This window comes from Grus americana, chromosome 5, assembly GCF_028858705.1.
Source record: "Grus americana isolate bGruAme1 chromosome 5, bGruAme1.mat, whole genome shotgun sequence".
Lineage (NCBI taxonomy): Eukaryota > Metazoa > Chordata > Aves > Gruiformes > Gruidae > Grus > Grus americana.
In genome coordinates this window covers 4396494-4419141 of record NC_072856.1, presented here as the reverse complement: position 1 = coordinate 4419141, position 22648 = coordinate 4396494, and the positions used below count along the sequence as shown (strand labels likewise).

Here is a 22648-nt window from a genome sequence, read left to right as displayed (position 1 = left end):
TGAATGACAGCCTTCATTGAATCATAGAATGGTTTGGGGTTGGAAGGGACCTCAAAGATCACCTAGTTCCAACCCCCCTGCCACGGGCAGGGACACCCTCCACTGTAAAGGGGAAAAAAAACCCACAACACCAAAACCAAACCCACAAAGATCATTCTCTCAGCGAGTTTTACTGCCATGGGAATGTTCCAGGAGCCTCTCAGTAGACAGGTTGGGCTCCCATCAGAGGCTGCAGTAAGCTCCTGAGGAATGGAAGAAAGGTCTAGGTATCTGCACTGGTTCCGTCTATTCTATAACGCTATCACACGCCAGTTCCACCTCAGACGATAGTTCTCTGCCACGTCCTACCTCTGAGTTACTTTGCATCGCCAGAAAAAGAGGGGAAATAGTGAACTGACGGGCAAAAAAGTGCAAGAAAAGGCAAGAAACTCAGATGTGCTCTCTCTTCCAGTTTTTCTCTGCAAAGAAAAGGAAATTATGACTTGATCTAGAAAATATAAAGAACCGTAATACACTGCACTACAAGGGGACTTCAGGTTGGGAGAAAAGTGAAATAGCTTAGTCAAGCAGTCTTCTAAAAGTTATTTTAGAGTTAGACCAACGTAACCTTGAACAATTTTAGACGAAAGTATCAGCTTTGATCTGTAACGCAGCTATTTTACTACCAGGTTCTGTTACATTCTAAATATTCCTTTTAGCAATCCTTTGAAAATAATATATGAACTTGAAAGCGTACACAGACATATGATGCTTTTCAAGGAGAAATACATCACTAGCAAACAGACGCACATTTCTCACACTCACTAAAAGCTCCTTCATCTGCACCGAAACCTATCACAGAGTCACAGACTGCACCAGTAAATACGCTTTGTCTGTAGCACTGGATCTACACCTTAACACAGAAATCTAATTCCTTTGTTAAAGAATATACTATAGCTTTACAGCTACTGGAGGTTGTCACTAATACTTGTTTCTTAAAGTCGCTACGAATTGCTGTAGTATGCAAGCGCAAATAAATCTATACCACATCTGTCAAACTAATCAACCTGAAAAAATGCTAACACTCAATGCCTAAAAATAAATACTGACAAACGCATGTCTGTCTCTCCCTAAAGCGTCCCCTTCTCAAAGACTCTTGCAGTACTCTTAGCTTTGCAATATGCCCTAAAATTAGTAAATAAAGTCAGAATTATCACAGAGACTATTTCCTTTATGCTCCTTCCCCCTTTTTCCCATTCCCTTTCCTACCACCCCCTTCACGAGGAATATCAAAATAGATAGTGGACCTCAGGGATATCAAATTTGCTTCCAGGCACAGACATCACGAGAGGCAATATCTGACTGTCCGATATGAATTTCCCAGCTATTTAGGTTTTGAAGAATTTAATATCATGGCCCACACATTATTCCATATGACAATTAATTCAAAGCCAGAGGCTAGCCATTTGCATAATAATGAACATTTTTCTAAAGAGGTGTGCAGGAAACTACATGCTAATGAGTTCTAGCGTATATTATCTGAAAGCCACACTTGGCTTTATAAAAATAATTAAAAACACAACCTCTAATGTTTACCTACTTGTATCTTTTATCTAACAGGCTGAGAGACACCTGTCCTATTAAATGAACAAGAACACATAGGACTAATTGTTGCAATACTGAGTCGCTTGAAGAAACTCAGTAGTTTACGTTGGACTGTTCACACGCACGAGGACTGCAGGAGCGGGCTGGCTTCTGAAGCTGCGCATCGGGGAAATGCATCCTATGGCACAGAAAACGCTGCGTTGCTACATCTCGGTCACGGAAGGAATGAGGGAAATACGTCCATTCCTGCTAAATCACTGGGAAAGAAGGGAAGGATGGATGAGGTTTATTTCACAGCTGAAGAAATATTTCCTAGAACATTTTGGAATCTGACAAGTCAGAAGCAAATTTTTTTACAATCTAACCAGTAACAGAAAAAAACTTCTTATCAGGCTGGGAGTTCTCCGTAGCATCCTCTAACCCACGTTTGATAGCAGGCTTTTCCTTTTTGACATCAGAAATTCACTTTATTTTGAAACCAGCGTTCTTTCTACCATAAAGAATATATACTATATTACATAGCACTTAGATGTATTTACTGCTTGAGCCTTTTGGTTTCATTATCTTTAAAATTAAATTGATGAAACTGTTGGGATCCTAGCCATCAAATCCTTATTTATACCACAGGATGTGCAAATCTCGAGTAACAGGCTCGCTAGCGCATTACAAGACGGCTGCAGCGCTGAGCCCAGCCTCAGAGCTTTCGCGCTTCAGCCCACCCTCACGTTCACCAGCCCCGGACAAGGAACCCCAAAGCCAGCTAGAGAAGACAGCATTCAACGCCGAATACCACCTCTCCACACAATCCACCGCTGACCGGAGATTTTCCACAGAATCAACGTGTCTGGCTAAATTTTAAAATATCCCAGCTGATTTATGACCATTAATACTTGTAGTCATCCAAGATAAGAACAGCGGCAGCTGGACGAAGGGCTGGATTTCTTCCCTACACACAAGGCAACCAGCTGATGCATCATATTGTTGGGTTTCTCTCCAGCTCCGAAACATCGGCTATCGATCAGTGCCACAGGCAGTACAGCATACCAGACAGGCTGTTGTAGGATTTGTCCGAGTGGATCACACCAATGTATTCTTAATCTACCATCAGAGAAGACGGGGGGAAAAAAAGCCAGTTTAAAAGTAGATGCTATGGAGATACGCACATATGCAAGCGGGAAGTTCTTGCAGGCACGAGCAGTGTTAGAGGTATCTTTTATAAAGTACTCATCAGCATTAACCCTCACTCCTTTGGGACTGGAAATAATCAACTCTTCTGCATTGTCCAACACCGTTTCAGCATACAGAAATCATTTCTACCAAATTTTGTACAGTTCCATTTTAAGGTACATCTGTGCTTATCTACTGTGTAAATACTCTTCCATACAAGCATTTTCAGAGGCATGCTTTCCAGGATTCTGGAATAAACCTAGAAGAATAATTAAGAAGATTTGTTCTGCTTTTTTGCGTGTGTGTTGGCGGGGACAGTGTCAGGCTCCTCTGAACAGAATGTAATTTATCCCCGTGCTCTATTTTTGATTAAGATAGAGATCCAGAACAGGGCATTCTGTTAAAACAGTGCCATCAGCAAGTTTGTAAAAAGCTATTATAAACGTTTTTAACAGACATCCAGGAGTCCTACCCTTTGCAATGTTTCACTTGTAATGATTCCATTAATACACAGCCACAAGTAGCAGTTGTTTATGAATCTCATCGCCTACTTGGTCGCGTCTCCTGATCAACCTTACTTCCTCCCTCTAACAGAGGCTTTAAGCTGCTGTTAACGAGAAAAGCCAATATTGTCCATCATTTAACCCATCCGTAAGATCAGAATTTTCAAAGCACACCCAAATGATTTAGAAAGGTATGCTACATTGCCTTGCAATGCCGCTGTGCTTAATACATGGGTATTTTTCAGATCCTTAGAACTTCAGATAAGTTCATCTTGGCTAAGGAGTGTATTTCCAAGATAATGAACTTCACTTGAGATGAGGAAAAGATATAGGTGACTCGGTGACTACAGGACTTTCTGTTCGTTATTTATTCCTGCTCAATAAAAAAAAAAAAAAAAAAAGTGTTTTGTTAGATCAATCAAAATTACTTAGAGAGTTGAATTCAGCATTCTGAGTCCAAGAGAGCGTAGAAACGCGCCAATACACTTACCTACTCCAGAATAATCCAACATAGATGAACTTTTTAAAGCTAGATTTACTCTGATGTACGTGTCATTTAACAGAACCTGCATAACCTAGCAATATGAACAACTGACAGATATGGCATAGCCACTCCAGATCAGGCAGAAATCAGCATTTGAACTTTGTTATCTACACTGAGGGCTCCTCTTCCAATGACTGCACATAATTATCATCATCTAGGATATCTTGGGATGGACTCCTTCAGGGGCAGCTGTTTGGAAGGAGGCCCCAGAACATTAACAAGTTTAAAAAAAAAAATCATACCCAGTAGACAAGATTGAATAGGTTCTGACATTGTCACAAAAGTAGCCTCACTCACTGGGGGAAAAAAAACAAACCCAAACAGATTCATATCAAGTATTTACTAGGAAGCTTAATTCCAGTGACAGAGAAAGGAAAAGAGAAATTATTTAAAATTAATCAGGTTCACAAGCAGCTATTATGAAAAAATATGCAGGAATTAATCCATATAAATGAATCTGGACACTTCTGTGAGATGGGAGAATGCAAATCAAAACTTTAGTTAAATCAAGGTTATACCTCACATATCCCACGTAAACAACCGCATCACTGGGGTACAAATGGAAGTCACTGCTGTCCCATCCAGTTTTGCAGTACTGTCGTAAAGTGTCTTATTTTTCAAGCTTTGAATGCCAACACTCCTAATCCCTGAACACAGACAGATCTTCTTCAGTTCCATTCGAAATCAAGTTGGATTTTCATTTTTCTCTTGGATCACTGAACACCAGATTCAAAAAGCTACCTGCACAGCCACAGACACGCTCAGCTTAGAAGCTTCTTAATGTTAAGGTGGCCATCAACAGGAACAGAAATATTCCAGCACACCTCCCTTACAAATCCCATCCATACATCTGTTTTAGGAGCCATATATATACACATATCTGCTTAACAAGTCATAGCATGGGTACATGTGCTGTATACTGTTTATTCACTTCCATGCAGCAAAACAGAGGTAAACCCCAACAATTCGTGCAAGACCTCAAAGAAATCACACACAAGCTTTTTTTTCATTTTACAGTAACACAGACTTGGGGAAAAAGGACAGGGCAAAGTGATGAAAAACTGACAGTATTACACTCGAGTTAATTCTAGAGGAAACTATACCACGGAGACCTCAAGCGCATGAAGTTCGTTGCTCGCAGTCTAATCTTCAATTGGTCTACATCACCACAGACCCCTTCTATCATATCCTAATGTAAATGTACACAAGTTGGGAAAAAAGGAAAAAAAAAATCACACTCTAATTTTAAAGTTTGCAAAATTCCTCTAACTAGACAAATATTACAGCAGACACCAGTTCAAGGGGCAAGATTCACTGTTTACCTTACATAAATATTTTTGACAATCCTAGCTAGCCCTGTTGCTTCGTCAAGGAAATTTCTTTAAGACCAGAGTCTGACGGGAAGAGGACTGGCAATAACAACAACAAAAAATTTAAAAAAAAACCAAACCCACACTCATTCATACAGCGCTCTCATTAAAACCATTACAGAAAGAGCTTTTAACAGAAAACAGAAGAAGAAGAATAACAGAATACCTTGCAACAATCATCAAGGTTCAAATCTGCATTGCTGAAATGATCTGATCTACCTGTTCTTTGAGCCCATTTCTTTAACAAGGTGTGGTTTAAAGTAATCACAGACAGCACACCCACAAAATGGGTTTCAGAAGCATCTCAAAAGCAGAAAAACTTAGGACCTTAAAGCAGAAGCCGAGCCTTGGACAGATCACCAAGGCCCATCCATGTAGCTACGTCTCCCAAATCTGACTCTGTGAATACCAGGTTTAAAGTAGATTTATTAACAATCGTAATTAAAAGAATAAGAACATAAACCCCATAGCTAAGAACTAAAAATCTTACAGAAATTATTATGTTTACAGAAGATTTTAAGTCTTTGCAAAATGAAGGAGAGGTTATGACATCTTCTCCGTTCTCTTGCTCAGTGGATTTTTATTGCATTTCCCTTTCCATAAAAGCCCGGTTAGTTACATTATCAAAACACCGCAGAGCAGCTTGCTGTAATTTCATAAGGCAAGCCTTGCTGCAATTTATAAGTGGTTATACTTGAATGCTTTCACACTGGCTCAAAAACAACTGCCTTAATGTCTTAGCACCAAAATCTACTAATAAATACAGTACTCGGCCAACATTGCCCCACTTTAAACAAGAAGTTCTCAGTATGAGAAGGTCAATACATGCGAGACCACTTAAGCTCTTTAAACTGAGTATGATAGAAAGGTAGCACCAAAGCATCCTCAAGCGAGTCTTAAGTGTGCCAATACTAACCCAGGAAAAACATAACAAAAATCAAAGAGAAAGCTATGGCATATGGCTTCAGCCACGTGTATCGTAACTGCTTCAGTAAAAAGAAGTCAAGAGAGAAGACGCCCCACAAAAAAGGGTTAGTCTGCTTTTAACGCTATAAAACTGCAACTTGCGCATTCTTCACTCAAAAAAGAGAGATGAGGAAGTCTTCTATCAAGCAGAAAGAGGGGAAAAAAAAACCCCAAAACCAAACCCTTGCTGGAAGACCACCATCAGTTCAGCTTTACAAGACCCAGTGTCGGATCCGCTATGCGTCTGTGGTAGCGTGGCTGGGTGGCTTGAGTTGACACGTCAAAGTCCAGGGTGACAATTTTTCTGCAGTCAAAAACCAAAACCCCCACACAAAAGCAGCCAGCCACCGATAAGCCCTATGTGTGCCATATTAGCATACTGCTTTCTGTGCCGCTGACAAAGCCAGTCCTTCCTACAACCTACTAGCCTAATACACCAGGTAGGCACAAATAAGTCTCTGCTTATCTTGTGATTTTCCGTTTTTATTAGAGCTAGAAGTTTAGCTGGACAATAGAGCACATATAAGCAATGATCTCATTTACAGAGATCCTTCCAAAGTCTGAATTAACTTCACAATTCTATTTTACTCGTTTAATCAAAGAGGGTTCATTCAGGCAGAGCAGAAGACGCTTCTGTCACTATTACACATACACATTTCTTTACCATGTCCCACTAACTTAGAGCTGCTAATGTGAATGAGAAATCAGGAAGAGTAGGAACGGATAGAAACCTATTGAAGAAACATTCCATTTCACTCAGCAGAAAAAGTATTTAATCAGAACACAGGGCAGTACTAAATTTTTCATTACACAGGACAACTGAAATACACCTAACTAGCTTACGTTAGCAGCAGTTTTTACCTGCTTTACAGTGATTTCCTCAAGTCTCCTCTTCAAGACAAATCTGTGAATTTACTGGTCACGAGCAATCGTCTATTTTTGATATCAAAACAATAACCTACATACAAACTCAACAAGTCTATAATATCACCTATACCACTCCTGTCTTTAAAAACTTTGTTGCCAAGGTCACATACTGGCATAAAGCCTCCTCACTTGATTCACATTAGTATTCATGTTAGTAACCCTACTACCTTCAGATGGTCCACTTACATGGTTGTTAAACCTGATCAAATTTTTCACTTTTATATTACAAGCTGCATGGACTTCGGCTATGTAATTGCCACTACAGCCAACATAAGTTATGCAGATAGATGCAATGCTATCCCGAACAGTAACAACTTGAGTCCTCTTAAATTCAGCCTGGAAAGCTAACACAGCGATGAATGAAAAGAACCTGCTTCTACTGATTTCAGCAATGTCAGACACAGCCCAGTTTGCAGTTCTTGAAGATAAGCCAAAATACAAAAAGCAAAACCTCACGCCACTACAAGACAAGCACAAATACTAAATCTTGTCTTGCTTTAATCAATATAGCTACCAAGCAGATACCTATCAAAGGGGGGGGAAAAAAGGCAGATTAAGCTTTATTTCTACACCACAAATGCAAACCTGGCTTTCTATTATTTTACTTGGGCAAGACATGCCAGATGCATCGATTGGTGTACATATATACACTGATTTCTTATTGCTTCAAAACCACTAAACAACGGTTGACTTCATGTCCATAAAATATATTGTTATAAAAAGAAGAATGCACTCGCCCGATTTAAAATGAGCTTGGTCTTGTTTCTTCCAGCACAAAACTCATTTCCAATTACAGAAGCGTCTACCGATGATTAATTTTAATGGCCCTTGATCACACACCCACTTTCCCCAAGCAGAAATCTCAGAATTTTAAGCTTAAGAACACCACAATTTATATTACTATTCAACTCCACAATAGCAACTGAGTTGTACCAACTTTTTTATTCCAAACTGATTTTTCCCAGTAAACATAAATGTAAGCAAAGCTCTCGTCAGGAACCTCTCCCTGGAAAATTCTATAGGAAATGAAATGTAATACTCTATTAAGGCTTGTTTTGCAAACAGAAGTGAGAGATCACCCAAGCATGCAGAGTCATTAAAATGGATCTTACATATATCATTATAAATTTAATAATCTCCATGACGGCTAGAGTTCAAGTTAAAATTAATGTCAGCAAAGCATGACCAATTGATGTTATCCCAGCTGCCACTGAGCCTCACTTGGGGTTATATTATACACTCAGAGGCCCCATACTACATGTGCACCAAATACCCAGAGCCAGGAGCAGATGGGAGATGTAGGCTTCCATACCTATCAGCAAGGAAGACAGACGTAATTGCATATTAATTTTGGTGCATCAGAACAATTATAGTATACTTTGGTGTCACGGGTCCCAAATGTTTTTCCCATCAGACCCAATATGCAGTATAATGTATACTTAAGGAGAAAAAAGTGTACTAGCAGACTCCAGAAATTAAGTCAATGGAAGGATTTTGTTTCAACCCTTATTGATTTACTTCAGCCTCAAAATGCTTCCTTGAAAAAAGCAGAAGGAAGACCTTGGCAGCTTATCAGTTAATAGATCATGCTCGGTGCAATTAAAATACATCTAGGACATCTATTTGGTTCCCCAAATAAGTGTTCCCTAAATGTCATTTCTAAGGAAACAGCTGCATTTTATCCCATTTCTTAAAGTTTTCCAGGCTGCTTAGATTTCTAATGGGGTGACAGGGAAACCACTTTTATTCTTCAGCAGACTTGATGAAACTGTGACACAAACCTCCCTCTCCCCGAAATTAGACAGCAGTATTGAACAGCAAACTAATAGCCGATGGCGAATTTTTTTTTCCAACTCACTTTTTGACTGAAATAAAAATCATATGTAAAAGCTACATGAAAAAGGCACTCTCCACACAAAGCTGAACACACAGGGTTTTCTATCACCCATCAAATCTGTGTGGAAAACAATATAAATGATTTATACAGTAGAAACATGTCAAGTGTTACAGTTTGCTTGACTGGTGCCAAGAAAACAACTTTAAAGTCCCAATTGTTCGCAAGCTACATTTTTCCGAGATGGCAACTTCATTTAAGTCAACTTAATATGCCTATCCATTAGTATTAAATGATACAATACTACCTTGACACAGAGAGCTTCCACAAAGCCCTTGTACAGAACAAGGTCCGCCAGTTGACACTAAGCACGTTCCACTGTGCATTTTATTTTGTTTCAAGTCAAAGCCTCATCTGGAAACTACAGTAAAATGCGAATGCTACCATCAGGACAATAAGGATACTGACAAGTGTACAACATTTTCAGCAAATTTATTCACCAAATCTCAAGAAAGTAATTTTTTAACCGTTCTAATGATATCAATAAAAAGTTGAAGTTATAATAAATCAATAATCTGATGGGACTCAGTAAGAGTCAGTATACCTCATTTACACTGTATGTCTTTTCGTCAACAACTAGCCAAAATTCTGGGGACTTTTCCCTTATTTCACTCCTATTAAAATCTTCCTTTCCCTCAGCTCTTTGCCCCATACATTGCAACAAGCCTGAAGACAAACTTTTTTTTTTTTAAATACGTAATCAGGAGAAGAGATCTACAGCTGGCTAAGCAGAACGAGCAGAAACTGCAACTGATAAAAGAGTTATAAGGAGCAATTTTGCCACTTGTATCTCATCCAGCAATTTAAGCAGAAAATGCTTCCGCCTTTTGTCACTTACCCTTTTTTGATCTTCCAGTCCATGTGTCACAGGCTTTCTTTTCTGATGTTGGCTGGATTCAGAGCCAGGTTCCATTTCCCAGCTACAAAGACTCTTCCGGCCTCTTTAAGCTTTCCCTAAAAATCCATAGTACGAACAACAAAAAAATCTAAAAATAATTAAAAAAAAAGGCAAGAGAATTCCTTCAAACCTTGTCCGTGCTTTTTATCATCCTTCTAAATTCTTGTGTGCCGTCACTGCTCATTAGCTTAACAAGCAGCCATTCTGTGAGCCTCTATATCCTATTTTAGCTCAGATGAAGGTTTCCATTTACACGTGCCTTACAGAAGGATGACAGAGCTGAATCCAAACCCAGTATTTTGTGCCACATTATTGCTCCATCAGCAGCCTTTTCAGTGCATTCCTGGCACGGATAATTTATATGTCAATAAAGGTGTAAATGTGCATTTAATCCACTGTGTTGATATTATCAGCATCCCTCTCTTGGGCAACCTTCCTCCCATAAATCAATGTAAACACTTCACAGCGATAATTGCCTTTTGCAAATCTAGCAGGTGTTAATTACGTAAAATCATCCATGCACGCTTGTCATCTTCTTCTATGTATTCAAACAAATACCTAAAAGGGGGGGAAAAAAAAAGGGCATTTTTTACCAGCTTGAAAGAGAACATAGCTACTGATATTCTTTGCCCACCACCAGGAGCCGCAAGTCAGAACCGATACAATAACTACATATTTGGTACATACTGCACTCTTCATTCAAACCTCTCAAAATGCTTTGATGCCTATTTAGTGTGTTACCTTGCTTTTGGGCCTTCTTGCCTAAAAGCACCCCAGAATGACAACACCGTACATCAGAGTCGAGCCTACCACGATGCCGACTAAAACCTGCAAGGATCAACTCAAGATTCAGTCTTCAAGGATTCGAGTTCTGGATCTAAAGCCAAATGTGTCACTACCCTTCTGGGGTGTCTCTAACCCAAGGATCTTTCTCCACAGTTCATAAGGTTACTGTGTCACCTCCCAAAATCCTTGGCACAAGAACACGTGAATGAACAGGTTATACTATTACTTGGGAAAGAATACGGCACCTGAAATCCCAGGCTAGCAACTCAACCACCTTAAAATATTGCTCTTTTTGTACTAAGAAGCACAAGTTTACTACAACAGAGACAAATTGTTTCCCTGAGTTAGTTTGTACGGTGGCTTCAATATCACCAGGCTTGAATAGGCAGGCACCAAAAAAAGCACATTTATTAGGCTGAATTCCATATCTAAAAAGGCTAAATATCAAATCTATTTTAGCTGAGCATGGTATGAGACCACATATTCATGTGCATATTGTTGATACGAGCTCTGCTCATGAGACAAGCACCAAAAAAATCCAAACTACAGTGTCCTGTGTAAAGAAAGAAAATAATAAAAAGGAAAATCATCCTAATAATCAGACATTCTCCCATCACTAAAGGATGGGTAGCATGAAAAATAGTTTTTCCATAAACATAGTAGAAACTGGATATCTGTACCCCACTCATATCTTTCTACAGAGCTTCAGCACTGCCCGAACTGAACACCTGGATCAAACATCCAAGTTAGATATAAGGCAGATATTTGGTCAAATACATGAACAGGTTTGTTCTATGTGCTGGGGTCCCTCGTTATTCCAAGGCAAAAAAACCCCACAAGACGACAGGTAGAAATACCACTTTTGCCTATCGTTTCAAATGCTCTTTTACTGCTCCTCATCACGAAGCGGTAGGTCATTAATCCAGTTCTTTTCCTTCTGCTGAGTACAGGAAAGAACATGACTGACTGCAGCGGTGCTGCTATGCTTTGCCATTTGAAAATAATCTGAAAAACACATCTGAGCCATTTTATAGAGAAATAAGAGGTTTCAAATCTTATTTTGAACCACAATCTCCTCCTGATCTGTGGTTTCACACCTGCTGATATCCATGGAAATTGTACAGGTAGCTTGAAGGCAGTAAAGGGCCTTTTGACCTCAGCAACAAATATCACACAAAAAAAAAAAACAACCCCCAGCCAAACACAACTTTTATAAATATCCTCAAGTCCCACTGACGAAAACTTTTTCCCTCCAGTGATTTCACTGTGATGTGACACACGAGACTGCATCAGTCACATCATGTAATGCCATGCTGGAATAGCATGACATAACCAGTGCAACTAAGGACAACATTTCTCTGCACGAAAGGTCCCCTGAACCAGAAAAAAAAAAAAAAAAAGAAGAAAAAGTGCAATATCTCTGGAAGTTCCTGTGCATTCAATGTTATGGCTTTAACCATGGTGGAACCAGACAGACTCTCTGGGGAAACATGCAAATTTCTGTGTGTATATAGTACTCAGTGTATGGCTGTGACCTTAGAGCATGCATTACTGGCTATTTAGTATCACTGCGTTAGTTAGCTACATTGTTTCGTATAAAAACAATTATATTAACAAGGAAAGAAAAAATGTATCCTGAAGCTTGAAAGACTGTTTCATTCAAACCAGCCACAAAACAAAACATTTTAAGTATCTAGATCGAATTTATTCTTATTCCCCCCCCAAAAAAAGAAGTCTTGCTTTTTATATCTGTGCATACCTAACTGCAGACATGGATTTGTTAACAACTGGCATTAAAAACAAAATAGAAAGGATAAGAAGAAAAAGAAAGGTTTGCTGGGGAAATCACCACATAGCCATGAGAGATGCTAAAACCAGCAAAATCACAGATTTTTGGCCACTTGGCATCGCATGTTCCTACCACTGCAACATCCCCAGGCCCCAGACAGGCTCTGGACCCCGTTGGGCCACGCACTGGAAAACCTCCCTGAGAAAACAGCTTCAGGAGCTCAGAGCCTAAACCTGACCATGGCTTAAGCGTACGACGGATCTCAGTGACCCTCAGATGAATTCATATTCTTGGATTTAAGCCTTAAGGGCTGTACCTGGATGTGTCCTACCAGGGTCCATCCTCACACACAGCCCCAAGAGGACCCACACCTGCACTAATGTCATTCAGAAATCTCTCACTAGATAACCAGATCCCCAACAACGCCTCCTGGTCGCTATTCTTTCACTAAAAGCAAAGCAGATAAACACAACTTTTTTTTTTTCCCCCTCCTGGAAAAAAAAAAAAAAAAAGAAAAGCAATCTTGCAGCATCGGAAATTTTTCATTCCTGCGATTATGTTTCAGAACAAACAAGCAAAACAAAATCTACTCGCGGGTCTTTCTCCACAAGTTGTTTTTGGTTTTGTTTGTTTTTTTTTTTTTTTTTCACAGAAAATGAAAGCCCAGCAGTAAGTTTCCCCGGTCTCTAAGGCAGCCCGAGGTGAAAGACAAAACCCCGCGGGGACACCCCCACCCGCGGCTGCCGTGGGCTCCCCGGGAGGAGCGAGCACCCCTCTGCGCCAGCAGACAATAAGAAATAAACCAAAATCATAATAATAAAAATAATAAAGACCAACCGCAGCAACACCCACCCGGTGCCGAACGGCAGGCTCGGAGCACGGGGAGGCCCCCGCCCCGCCGGGGGCTCAGCCCCGCGACACCGCCCGGGCCCTCGGCTGAGGGAGAGGGGCTGGAGACCCGCGGCCCCCCCACACACACCGCCCCCTCCGCGGCCCCCCACCGCCGCGCCCCCCGCAGAAGTTGCGGCCCCGCCACCGGCCGCCTACCCCCCCGCTCCCTCCTCCGGCTCCTCACCCCCCTCCCCGCTGGCGACCGGCGAGAGAGAGCGCGGAGGAGCCGCTCCCGCCTCAGCGCAGCGCGGCGGGCAGTGGCCATGGCAAGGCGGGCGGCGCCGGCCCCGCCGAGCCGCGGTGCGGATGGGGCACGGCCCCGCCGGGACACCCCCGCCGCCCCCCCCGTCAACAGGAGCAGCTTCCCCGGCGGGGCACGGCTCGCTGCCGGCCCCTCACCGCCAGCAGGGCGCGGGGTCCCGCCGTCCCGCCCGCCCGCCCGGGGGCCCCGGCTCTCCCGCCGCCGGAGCAGCCCGCCGGGACAAACTTTCGCATCCCTCCCGCGAGCCGGGCGGGCTCCCCGCGCGGCGGCAGGTCCCCGCCGGTACCTAGCGCTGCTGTGGCGGGACGGGCGGCTGGGCGCGCTGCTCCTCCCGCGGGCCGGCGGCCCATGCGCCCGGGGCAGGGCGAGGGGCCGCCCTGCACGCCCGGCTCCGGTTCCAGCTCCACCGCTCCGCTCCGCGCCGCCGCCACCACTACTCACTCTCCCGTTACCCGGGCAACTGCCTCCCGCCCCCTCGCTTTACCCCCTCCCTTCCCACAACACCGCCCTCGCCGGCCAACCACAAGGGCGCCCGCCGTGCCCACGTGGGGCCGGGAGGCCAATGGGAGGCGGGGGCTGCGGCCGGCGAAGTCAATGAAGAGCCACTTTCTAGGCGGGAGCGGGGCGTGAGGGGCGGCGGGAGGGCGCGGCCGCTCCCCGGAGGTCCGGTCGGGTCCGGTCCGAGCCCCGGCCCGGCGGGAAGCGGCCCTCAGCGGGGAGGCGGCGGTCGGGCAGCGCCCCGCCCCACAGCGGAAGATGGCGCTGGGCGGCCCCGGTCACCTGCGTGCGGCGGGACGGTCACAGAAGCCAGGCCAGGCGCTGGGCTCCGGACCGGGCTGCCCGCACCATGCAGGCCCCTGGCGCCGAGACGGAGTGGTCCCCAGAGAAACAGCCACCAGCACCCTTCGGCTGTCTGGCGTTACCCACCCTAAGAAACCCTCCGAAGCCACAAAACCGCCAGCAGAGCAACACAGCGGGTTTTGGATGGAGCCCAGCCCGTCGGGTCAGAACGTGCCTTGGGGTGGAGGAAGCGTCACCGCAGGACCCGTGACCGAAATGGGCACGCGAGTCCAGGGGACACTGCTCAAGAGATGCCACAAGGCAGTGTTGCTCCTACAGCACTGTTAACGCAACGTGTCACAGAACGGCAGGGGCTGGAAGGGACCTCTGGAGATCCAACGCCCTGCTAGAGCAGGATCACCCAGGGCAGGTTGCACAGGATGGCGTCCAGGCGGGTTTTGAGTATGTCCAGAGAAGGAGACGCCACAACCGCTCGGGGTAGCCTGTTCTAGTGCTCGGTCACCCTCAAAGTAAAGAAGTTTTTCCTCATGTTCAGATGGAACCTCCTGTGTTCCAGTTTGTGCCCGTTGCCCCTTGTCCTCTCACCGGTGGTTGGTACCAAACACATCCTGATTAGGTACATATTCCAAAAAACCAGTATCAACGTGGTATCAGTCTCTCATTAGCGCAGATGTTTGAATTACTTGGAGCAGAGCCAGCCTGCTCTGGACAAGCCTTAACAAGCCAGCGCTAATAAGGCAGGCTGGGTGTAAGTTCACTCCTCGCAGAGCCACTGAGGCAGCTCAGCACCGGTTCTGGAAATGGAAGCGCGGATACGCTCCCGAAGGCTCGGCAGAAGCCAGCTCCAGGCCAACGTGACTTGCTGGCCTGTGCCGGTAGCCGTGCTAGCACGTGCCTGGGCCCCGGCCCCCTCCAGCAGCAATGTATTCCCTTGGTCACCCTGTATCCGAGCTTGACCCACACAGCTTCTGTGGGGAAGAAAAAGAAAACTCTCACAAATATCATCACAGATGCAAAATATGCGGGATTTACATTGATTTAGCCTCAAACTGAGATACGCTTTTTACAGTGCTGTAACGCGCTGTGTTTAGAGCAGGACGTTACCGTCGAAGTCAAGGCTGGCTGGGGGCCACAGAAGTAGGCAGTGTCGAGGGACTGCGGATTTCTGAAGGCAATCAGCTGGTCATGGCTCGCTGCCTGCTCTGTCTACAGCTCAAGAAACCCAGGATGGCCACTGCCTGCCACCTTTTGAGAGAGGTCAGCGTGAAGAGAAATAGTTCCTGTTCCTCGGGAGGATATAGCCAGGAGCAGCATCAGCCTTCACCCTTCCCATCCTGCTACCAGCCCAGGATTTCAAGGCATTTTCCTCATTTTCTGTCTGAACTTCAGCGAGTCCTATACATGACTCTTTCTGTGGCACCTTGCTCTTGGGGAAGGAAAATTCAGTTCCCCCCCCAGATAAAATTATGATGACAGTCTTACCTTGCTTTTAGCTTTCTCCTCAAGGTTGTTGACTCAGCAGAGCTACAGCTTTCAGCCCAGTATTCAGGACACCTGCTAAGATGGAACACCAGTAAATACAATTTACATCTCATTTAGACTATTTCTTTAATTTAAAAGTTAAAGGACGCGGCCTCTGTAAAAAGAGGTCTGCAACCTTAGGTTGCCCAAGATTTTGGTTAAACTTACGTGGAAAAAGAAGATGCCACGAACACCTGGGCTGCTGTGGCTCTTGGGACCTCGAAGGACATCGCGGCTTGCAGAAGGCTTTGCTGCGACAGTCAGTCTTGCCTGTGCTCAAAGGCCTCTGCAAGCATTGGGTGCGCTTTGCTGAACGCCAACGCCTGCGGAAAATGATGTTTCCGTCACTCCGTAATTCAACTGACGTTTTTTGTATCTGATCGATGTCTCGCATGCAGATAACAGTAATGAGGCGCTAAGCCGGATCAGTTCTTTGGCTAATTCAGGTGGTGTTTTAGTACAGAAAGAGATGTTTTATAACAAATTAGTAAGAAACTCTGCTTCTACTGTAAGATTTTTATATTTAGAAAATCTTCTTTTAAAATATGTGACTAGAGGTAGAAAAGAAGATTATAATAGCCTAGTCTGTGATAAAGGAAAATTTCAATTCAATGGGACTGCGGTAAAGGCCCTTATTTATTTTTCTCAGCAGTTGCATTTTGCCTTTCACTCGCCTGCAGCTTTGGTTGCTGTGGAGGTTTTCTTCTGTAAATTCTTCAAAGTGATGGATTTTCCCTTTGAAAGAATGCTTGACTGTAGTGTAACCTTTTTTATTTTTTTCCTGCGCGTGTGTGATGCTTTGAGCTTTGAAAAGACAGGTGTGCTGCCACCTCTTTTGTTCATTTACATGGCGAGAGCCCGAAAATTTGCATTACTGGTATCATACTCCTCAACTGAAAGGCAAGGAGGGTGATCATCTGCTGTTTCCAGTTAAAGGTCATCTGCAAATACGTGTTCCTCTCTAGTTTAGATTAGTGAGACATTCAGCATTTTATGAATCAAAGAAGCAAAAGGCATATTTTTATTGATTAAATGTTACGGTTGTAGCAAGAAGCACTAATGTACAAGGTGTTGCACTTATGTACCCTCGTCATTGCTTACAATCCAGACAGATAAAAGGTGAGAGAAAAATCCCAACATTTTCATCTCTATTTTAGAAACGGAAAGCTATGGCACAGATCTGATGAGGGGAATTTGCCAAAACTAACCACAAGCCATTCCCCTTCTTGTGGGTCTTACCCGTTTGATGTGTTCCAACCTGTTAGATAGGTAAAAGTAATCGTGTGATAAGTTACGGGCTTGGACTCTAAAAAAGATAACCATCAACGCCCAAGTTCTCGTCTCAGTGATGAAAACTGAAGCCAGGAGCAATTTGATGACTTCATTGGACATTAACACAGTAATAATTCTCTCATTTAAGAGTCCTTACGGAATAACAGGTAACAGTCATTGTCCTATAAAAATCAGTAACTAAACACTAGACCTTTAGTCTAGGGATAATGTCATTCAAATCCCAATACCATTCATATGAAAAAGCCATTTAGTACGTTCACAGAAATGAAAGGATGCTGGGGTAGGAGCACCAGCCTGGGACTCGGGACTCCTCAATCTGTCAGCTTTCTGTCATCTAAGCCCACACTGGTACTGTGGAAACACACCGGGTTCCCGCCGGATAAAATCTAAATGCCAGCCATGCATTGTAAATGCTTTAAATCAAAGATTGCCTTTTACCACAAATTCCATAGAAATTTTAACAAAACGAGCCCATTGTCTTAGCTGAAAGTTCTAGGTACCAGGTCCACAATAATTAAGTGCACATTAATACTGAACATGTTTTGGAGTTGTGATCTCAGCAAGGACAGCAGGGTCTGGGCCAATGCGTTTTAATTACCACTGCAATACAAGGCTACTTAAATGCTGTCAAAGCCACGATGCCATAATCACACTGTTCGCCACAAACATTTGAAAATATGAGGCTTCCTTTGCAAGTGCCTATTGTCTGATACTACAAAATGTCAGAGAAAGTTCAGTTCTAAAACAGTGAAAGATGCTTAAAAATAGTGAATATTATTCATATTCTTAAAGAACTAGATTTTATACTAAGTGAAAACAAGTTTCATAATTAGAAAACAAAACATTCATAAACAGCTACATGCAATTCATCATCTAAAGAATTTAAATCCTTTAACTTCACATAATTCAGCTTTGATCCTTAGACTGTAAGAGTCAACATTTCCTGAGGTGTTTTCACAGACTTTTCAGGACAACCTTGAGTTCATTTGTCTGTGTGTCTGCTGCAGGGTCTGGTAAAACATTCTGTTATGAAACCGATGGCTGCAATGGTAGCGGTGTTTAGAGAGCAGAAAACCAGGGATGTTAAACTAAACCAGCAAGGCTTTCATTAATTTTTCAGGCTCTGTTATGTACCTTTTAGCTTTCGGCTGTAGCTAATCAAATTGAATGTCCATATAAGCTCTGACTTAGAGCAATGAATTCTTAACAATGTCTTATTTTGCATTTTTAAGATGTTATTGTGTAACGCATGTACATTAAGAAAAGTTGTTGCTTTTGGGGATAGAATGCATCATGAGAATCTATTTACCTCTGAAATCCAATATAATCTTTGAAAGATTAACTCTTGAGAGCGCCAATAGGTTTCTTCTAGGACAGCCAGATGCTGTCTTTGTTGTATTCTTTGGCAGAGGGGAATTGTTTTGGTTTTTCAATATTAAAATTTTATTTAAATAAAATTCAGGTTTGGAAAATGAACTGCTCACTTGATTAATGGAACAAGACAGATATATAATAAGGTGTATAATACCTTAGAAACTGCTTCACCCATTTACCTCTCCTGTGATCTGAAAACCATTAGACTAAAGAGAAAGTTCAAATGCTAAATTTAAATGACAGTTTTAAAAGAAAAGGGACAGCTGCTCTCTAAGAATTATGTCCACCCTGTACTCATTAAAAGGTGGGTACTTCTACCGCTTTGGTGAAAAATATGTAGGTTCCTCACTCACAGCTCATAAGGAGTGCTTAGATGGAGTAAACACAAGCCTATGTCTCAACAGCAGTTTACCTGAACTAAGAATTTGCTTCACAGTGCTTTATATTTACAGTTTAACTATTCCAAGACAACCCCCTATCAACAATTGTTATTGTTAGCTGGCATCTCTCTCGTCCTCAGAGTTGTCGCTCCATAGTTCCATGGTTAGAACGCGCATCTCCTCAATGTAGGTAACTTCATCCATGGCTTGTATCCATGGACAGCCAGCGTCTTCCATGGTCGCTCGTTATTACAATAAAAACCCTTTGCAAGGGTTAGTTACGATTGCGGTGAGCCATTGCTCCAAGACTTTACCAGTACTCCCATATTGCCAAAGCAACTTGCTCTCTCCTTTAACCTGTAGGTATGTTCTCTCAGGATATCAGAAATTTTTACTAAGTGGCATCTTGCTACACCATGATTCTATCACTATCAAGTACTTACTTTGCATCGTGGCATCAAAATCTCGGCTTACGTGCTTTAAGATAAAACAGAGGTAGGAAGAAGCAATTTGATCACGCTTGTTTAATCCTTGCTTTGGCAGGTGAGGCTAAGAGCAGACCTCAGTTGTTTGTCTGCATTCCCAAGGTCTTCCCTGAACATCTGCCAGATGTGGTGGCATTCTTAAAATTCTCTCTGCTGTTAGTGTCTCCTTGGCCTCTGAAGCCTGGCCGCCTAATTGGAAACAAACCCTTTCTCAGGCTGCCAGAGGAAGTGGGACGTACTAACCCTCGCGCCATCCTCGCCTCAGCCTGCAACTGCTGGGTAACCGGAGGATTCCTGCTTGGCCGCAGGGACACCATTAACCATGGACGACTTTCACAGTGCAAAATGGTTATTAATTGTTTTTTGGTGGAAAGTCCATCTAAAAGAAGCCATCCTGACCTGTTACACACCCCATGATCTTCAAGATTTGAGATCTTTGTTTTGCTTGAACAGGACACCTTGAGCGTGTCTCGGGAGATCTACATTCAAATGAGTTCTCCAAAACACATTGTCCACGTCCTCTTTTATCTGAACGGAATCCATCTTACAAGTTAGTCATGTATACTGTAAAAGGTTACAGACTGCATATAAACATGTTTAATGAAGCTGAATACTGCAAGCATAAGCAGCAAAAATATTTTGTTTACTTAACATTTATACACACTCAAGTAAAAGCTTGTTAAGTTTGGTTCGCTAAGCTTGTTTTCAAAAGGGACCTAGAAGGCTGAAAAAATTAAATAAAACAACATATGCATAACAGCACAATCATTCATATTAGCATTCTAGTTAAGTCGATGATTAATTCTCCTTTGAGGAAGAAGTGGTGGTAGAACAACCTTAGTCTAATATCTAGTAGCAATATTACAATCAACTCAAAATTCCAGATTATATCAACACATGCATATGTAATATAGGTAAAACTTTCAGAGCCTAAACTTTAAAGAGAAATCTGAATAAACATATGCTTGTTTGAGTATTTAAATATAGATCCAAACTAGCTACTCCACAACTGGCTTGTAGATATCGGCTCTGTCTGGAAATAAAGGGATCACTAGAGTTTTCTACTGACTTCAAACAGCTGAACTGGAAAAGCAGGATAACGGCACAGCAGCAGCAGAAAGGACCAATTCTGAAATAAATCGGCTGTGGTCAGAAAGGTACATGGGAACTCCCGTGGGATGGTGAGAAACACTACAATGGTATCTCTGAAAAAGCGACTAGCTGCTCTGTCTCGGACAATCTGGACATCGTGAATGTTGTAAATGAGCTTTGAATACAGGTTTGGTGGGGTTTTTCCCCTGCTGACAGGGTTCTCCATCCTATTTGTCAGTAAAGATTGCTATAACACAAAGCATTACCCAGCTGGGAGCCATAAGACCAGCACTGGAGAGAAAACCAAAACCTTCTGTCTGCAGGTCAGTCTTTTCACAGTGATTCAGAAGACAAGAAACTGAGCCTTTCCTCTTGGAGACAGGAAAGATGGTATGGGATGCCCAGTATGGATTAAGAGGCTGATCATGAATACCTGAGAAAAGCAACTTTCTACAGATTTTATTAGTGGCTACAGCAGAGAGTGAATTTCTTACTCTAGCAGAGCAGGAGAGGGAGAATTTCTATATCCAAACCAAGCTGAGAAGGCAGCCCTTATTCCCTTACTCTGTCCTTAAACAGGCAGTACTCCAATGTCTTGAAAAGGCTGCTGGCTTCTCTCCCACATGCTCGTTAACAGTTCTTTCCCTCTCTCTGATTTTCTTTGCAAGGAAAAAGAAGTTACTGGGAAGGTCCATAGAAAATCTTGCAGCTGCAGAGATAAATTGTTAAGATGGAAAAAAAATTAAAATCCTTGTGTCCCAATAGCAACATGTGCATCAGTTTTTGTGAAGGTTATTCTGGGGTGTTGGATTTTAGGGTATTAATTTCAGTAATATTACTAAAGGCTTCCATGGGTTTTAGATTGTAATGGAAACAGAAGCAGATGGGTTCATGGATGATCTAGTGGCTCCAGATAGAAGTCAGTAGGCTAAGATATGCTCCGACTGGCTAAAGCCCCAAGAAACCTGGTCTGATATCATAGCTGACCTTGTCTTGAGCAGAAGGTTGGACTAGAGATCTCCAGAGGCCATTGTAACGTGAATTATCCTCTATCCTATGAAAACAGAGACTCTGCTTTGCAGAAACCAGTGCAGATGTTAGGACAGAGAAGATGGTTCCCATCTAGAAAACAAATGATGCCTTTTGAAAAGATTGTGTTATGCCAGTTATTTTATAGTCTGAAATTACATCAATCTAATAGAGGAACTTCTGTTTTCCTAACATAAGCCTACGGAGAGAGCAGAACAAATCTTTCAACACTGATGCAGTCCTACAAGATTCAGCTGGATTTAACCAGGACCACATTTTAATTGGGGAAGCACAAAGACTGTGAATAGAAGATTAGAAACATTGCTAAGAAGTTTTTACATAACTTTGTTAATATGAAAAAGATTCTTTAAAAAAAATGGGCATTTACAACCTCATGTTATCTGTACATCAAAGGAAAAAGTATTTGCCTCGATTCTAAGGTAAGTTTATATGATTACAAAGATCTTCGTGAACAGGTGAGCTAGGGGAGAGAAGTTGTGGGTTCACATTTTTACTTTAATATTAATATTTTGCACTCCTATAATCTCTTTCATCTAAGGATTTCAAAGCACTCTATGGACATTAATGAATTAAGCCGCACAGCAGTCCTGAGAGAAAAGGTAATGATTTAAAGATTGAAATTCAAAGAGATGAATGGATATAAGTAGGAAATAGCGTTCCTAAAATTTCATATAGTACTTCGACCATATGGAAAATCTGCTATTTTCCTCTTCGTTTATATCCTATGTGCCCTCAAGGCAATTCACAGTACTGGAAAAATTGTTAAGAAATGTTTACAACTGCTTACAGACAGTTTGGATACGACGACAACAGTAGTAGCAGAAATAAACAGACTGCAAAAACCAGGAGGTGTTTTGAACGTGTTAAACTTAATTTCAGTCTATACAGGTAACAGATTTTACAGACCACTTTTGTGGTGAAACTGATTTGCTTTACAAATGACAACATTCAGGATTGTATGAAATACCGTAACCAAGACAGCAGAGTTGGAGAAGTGCTCTCCTGCTCAGAATCAGACCCAAAGTCTCTGAACACGGAGGCCACAGCAGAAGGAAGGAGTCTTGCACTCAC

General features: G+C 42.6%; 1 protein-coding gene across 4 annotated transcripts in view; it reads right to left on the bottom strand.

Moving 5' to 3' along the window:
• NAV2 (neuron navigator 2) overlaps window positions 1-13997 on the bottom strand; it is a 408453-nt gene extending 394456 nt beyond the window's left edge. For all 4 annotated transcript variants that reach the window (XM_054826434.1, XM_054826435.1, XM_054826436.1 and 1 more), the window contains exons 1-2: window positions 13868-13997; window positions 9794-10411 (exon numbers count right to left, since the gene is read on the bottom strand). In XM_054826434.1, coding sequence (XP_054682409.1) covers window positions 9794-9868 — 75 coding nt within the window. In that variant the 5' untranslated portion in view covers window positions 9869-10411; window positions 13868-13997. The remainder of the gene's footprint in view (window positions 1-9793; window positions 10412-13867) is intronic.
• Between the last annotated feature and the right edge of the window lie 8651 nt (window positions 13998-22648).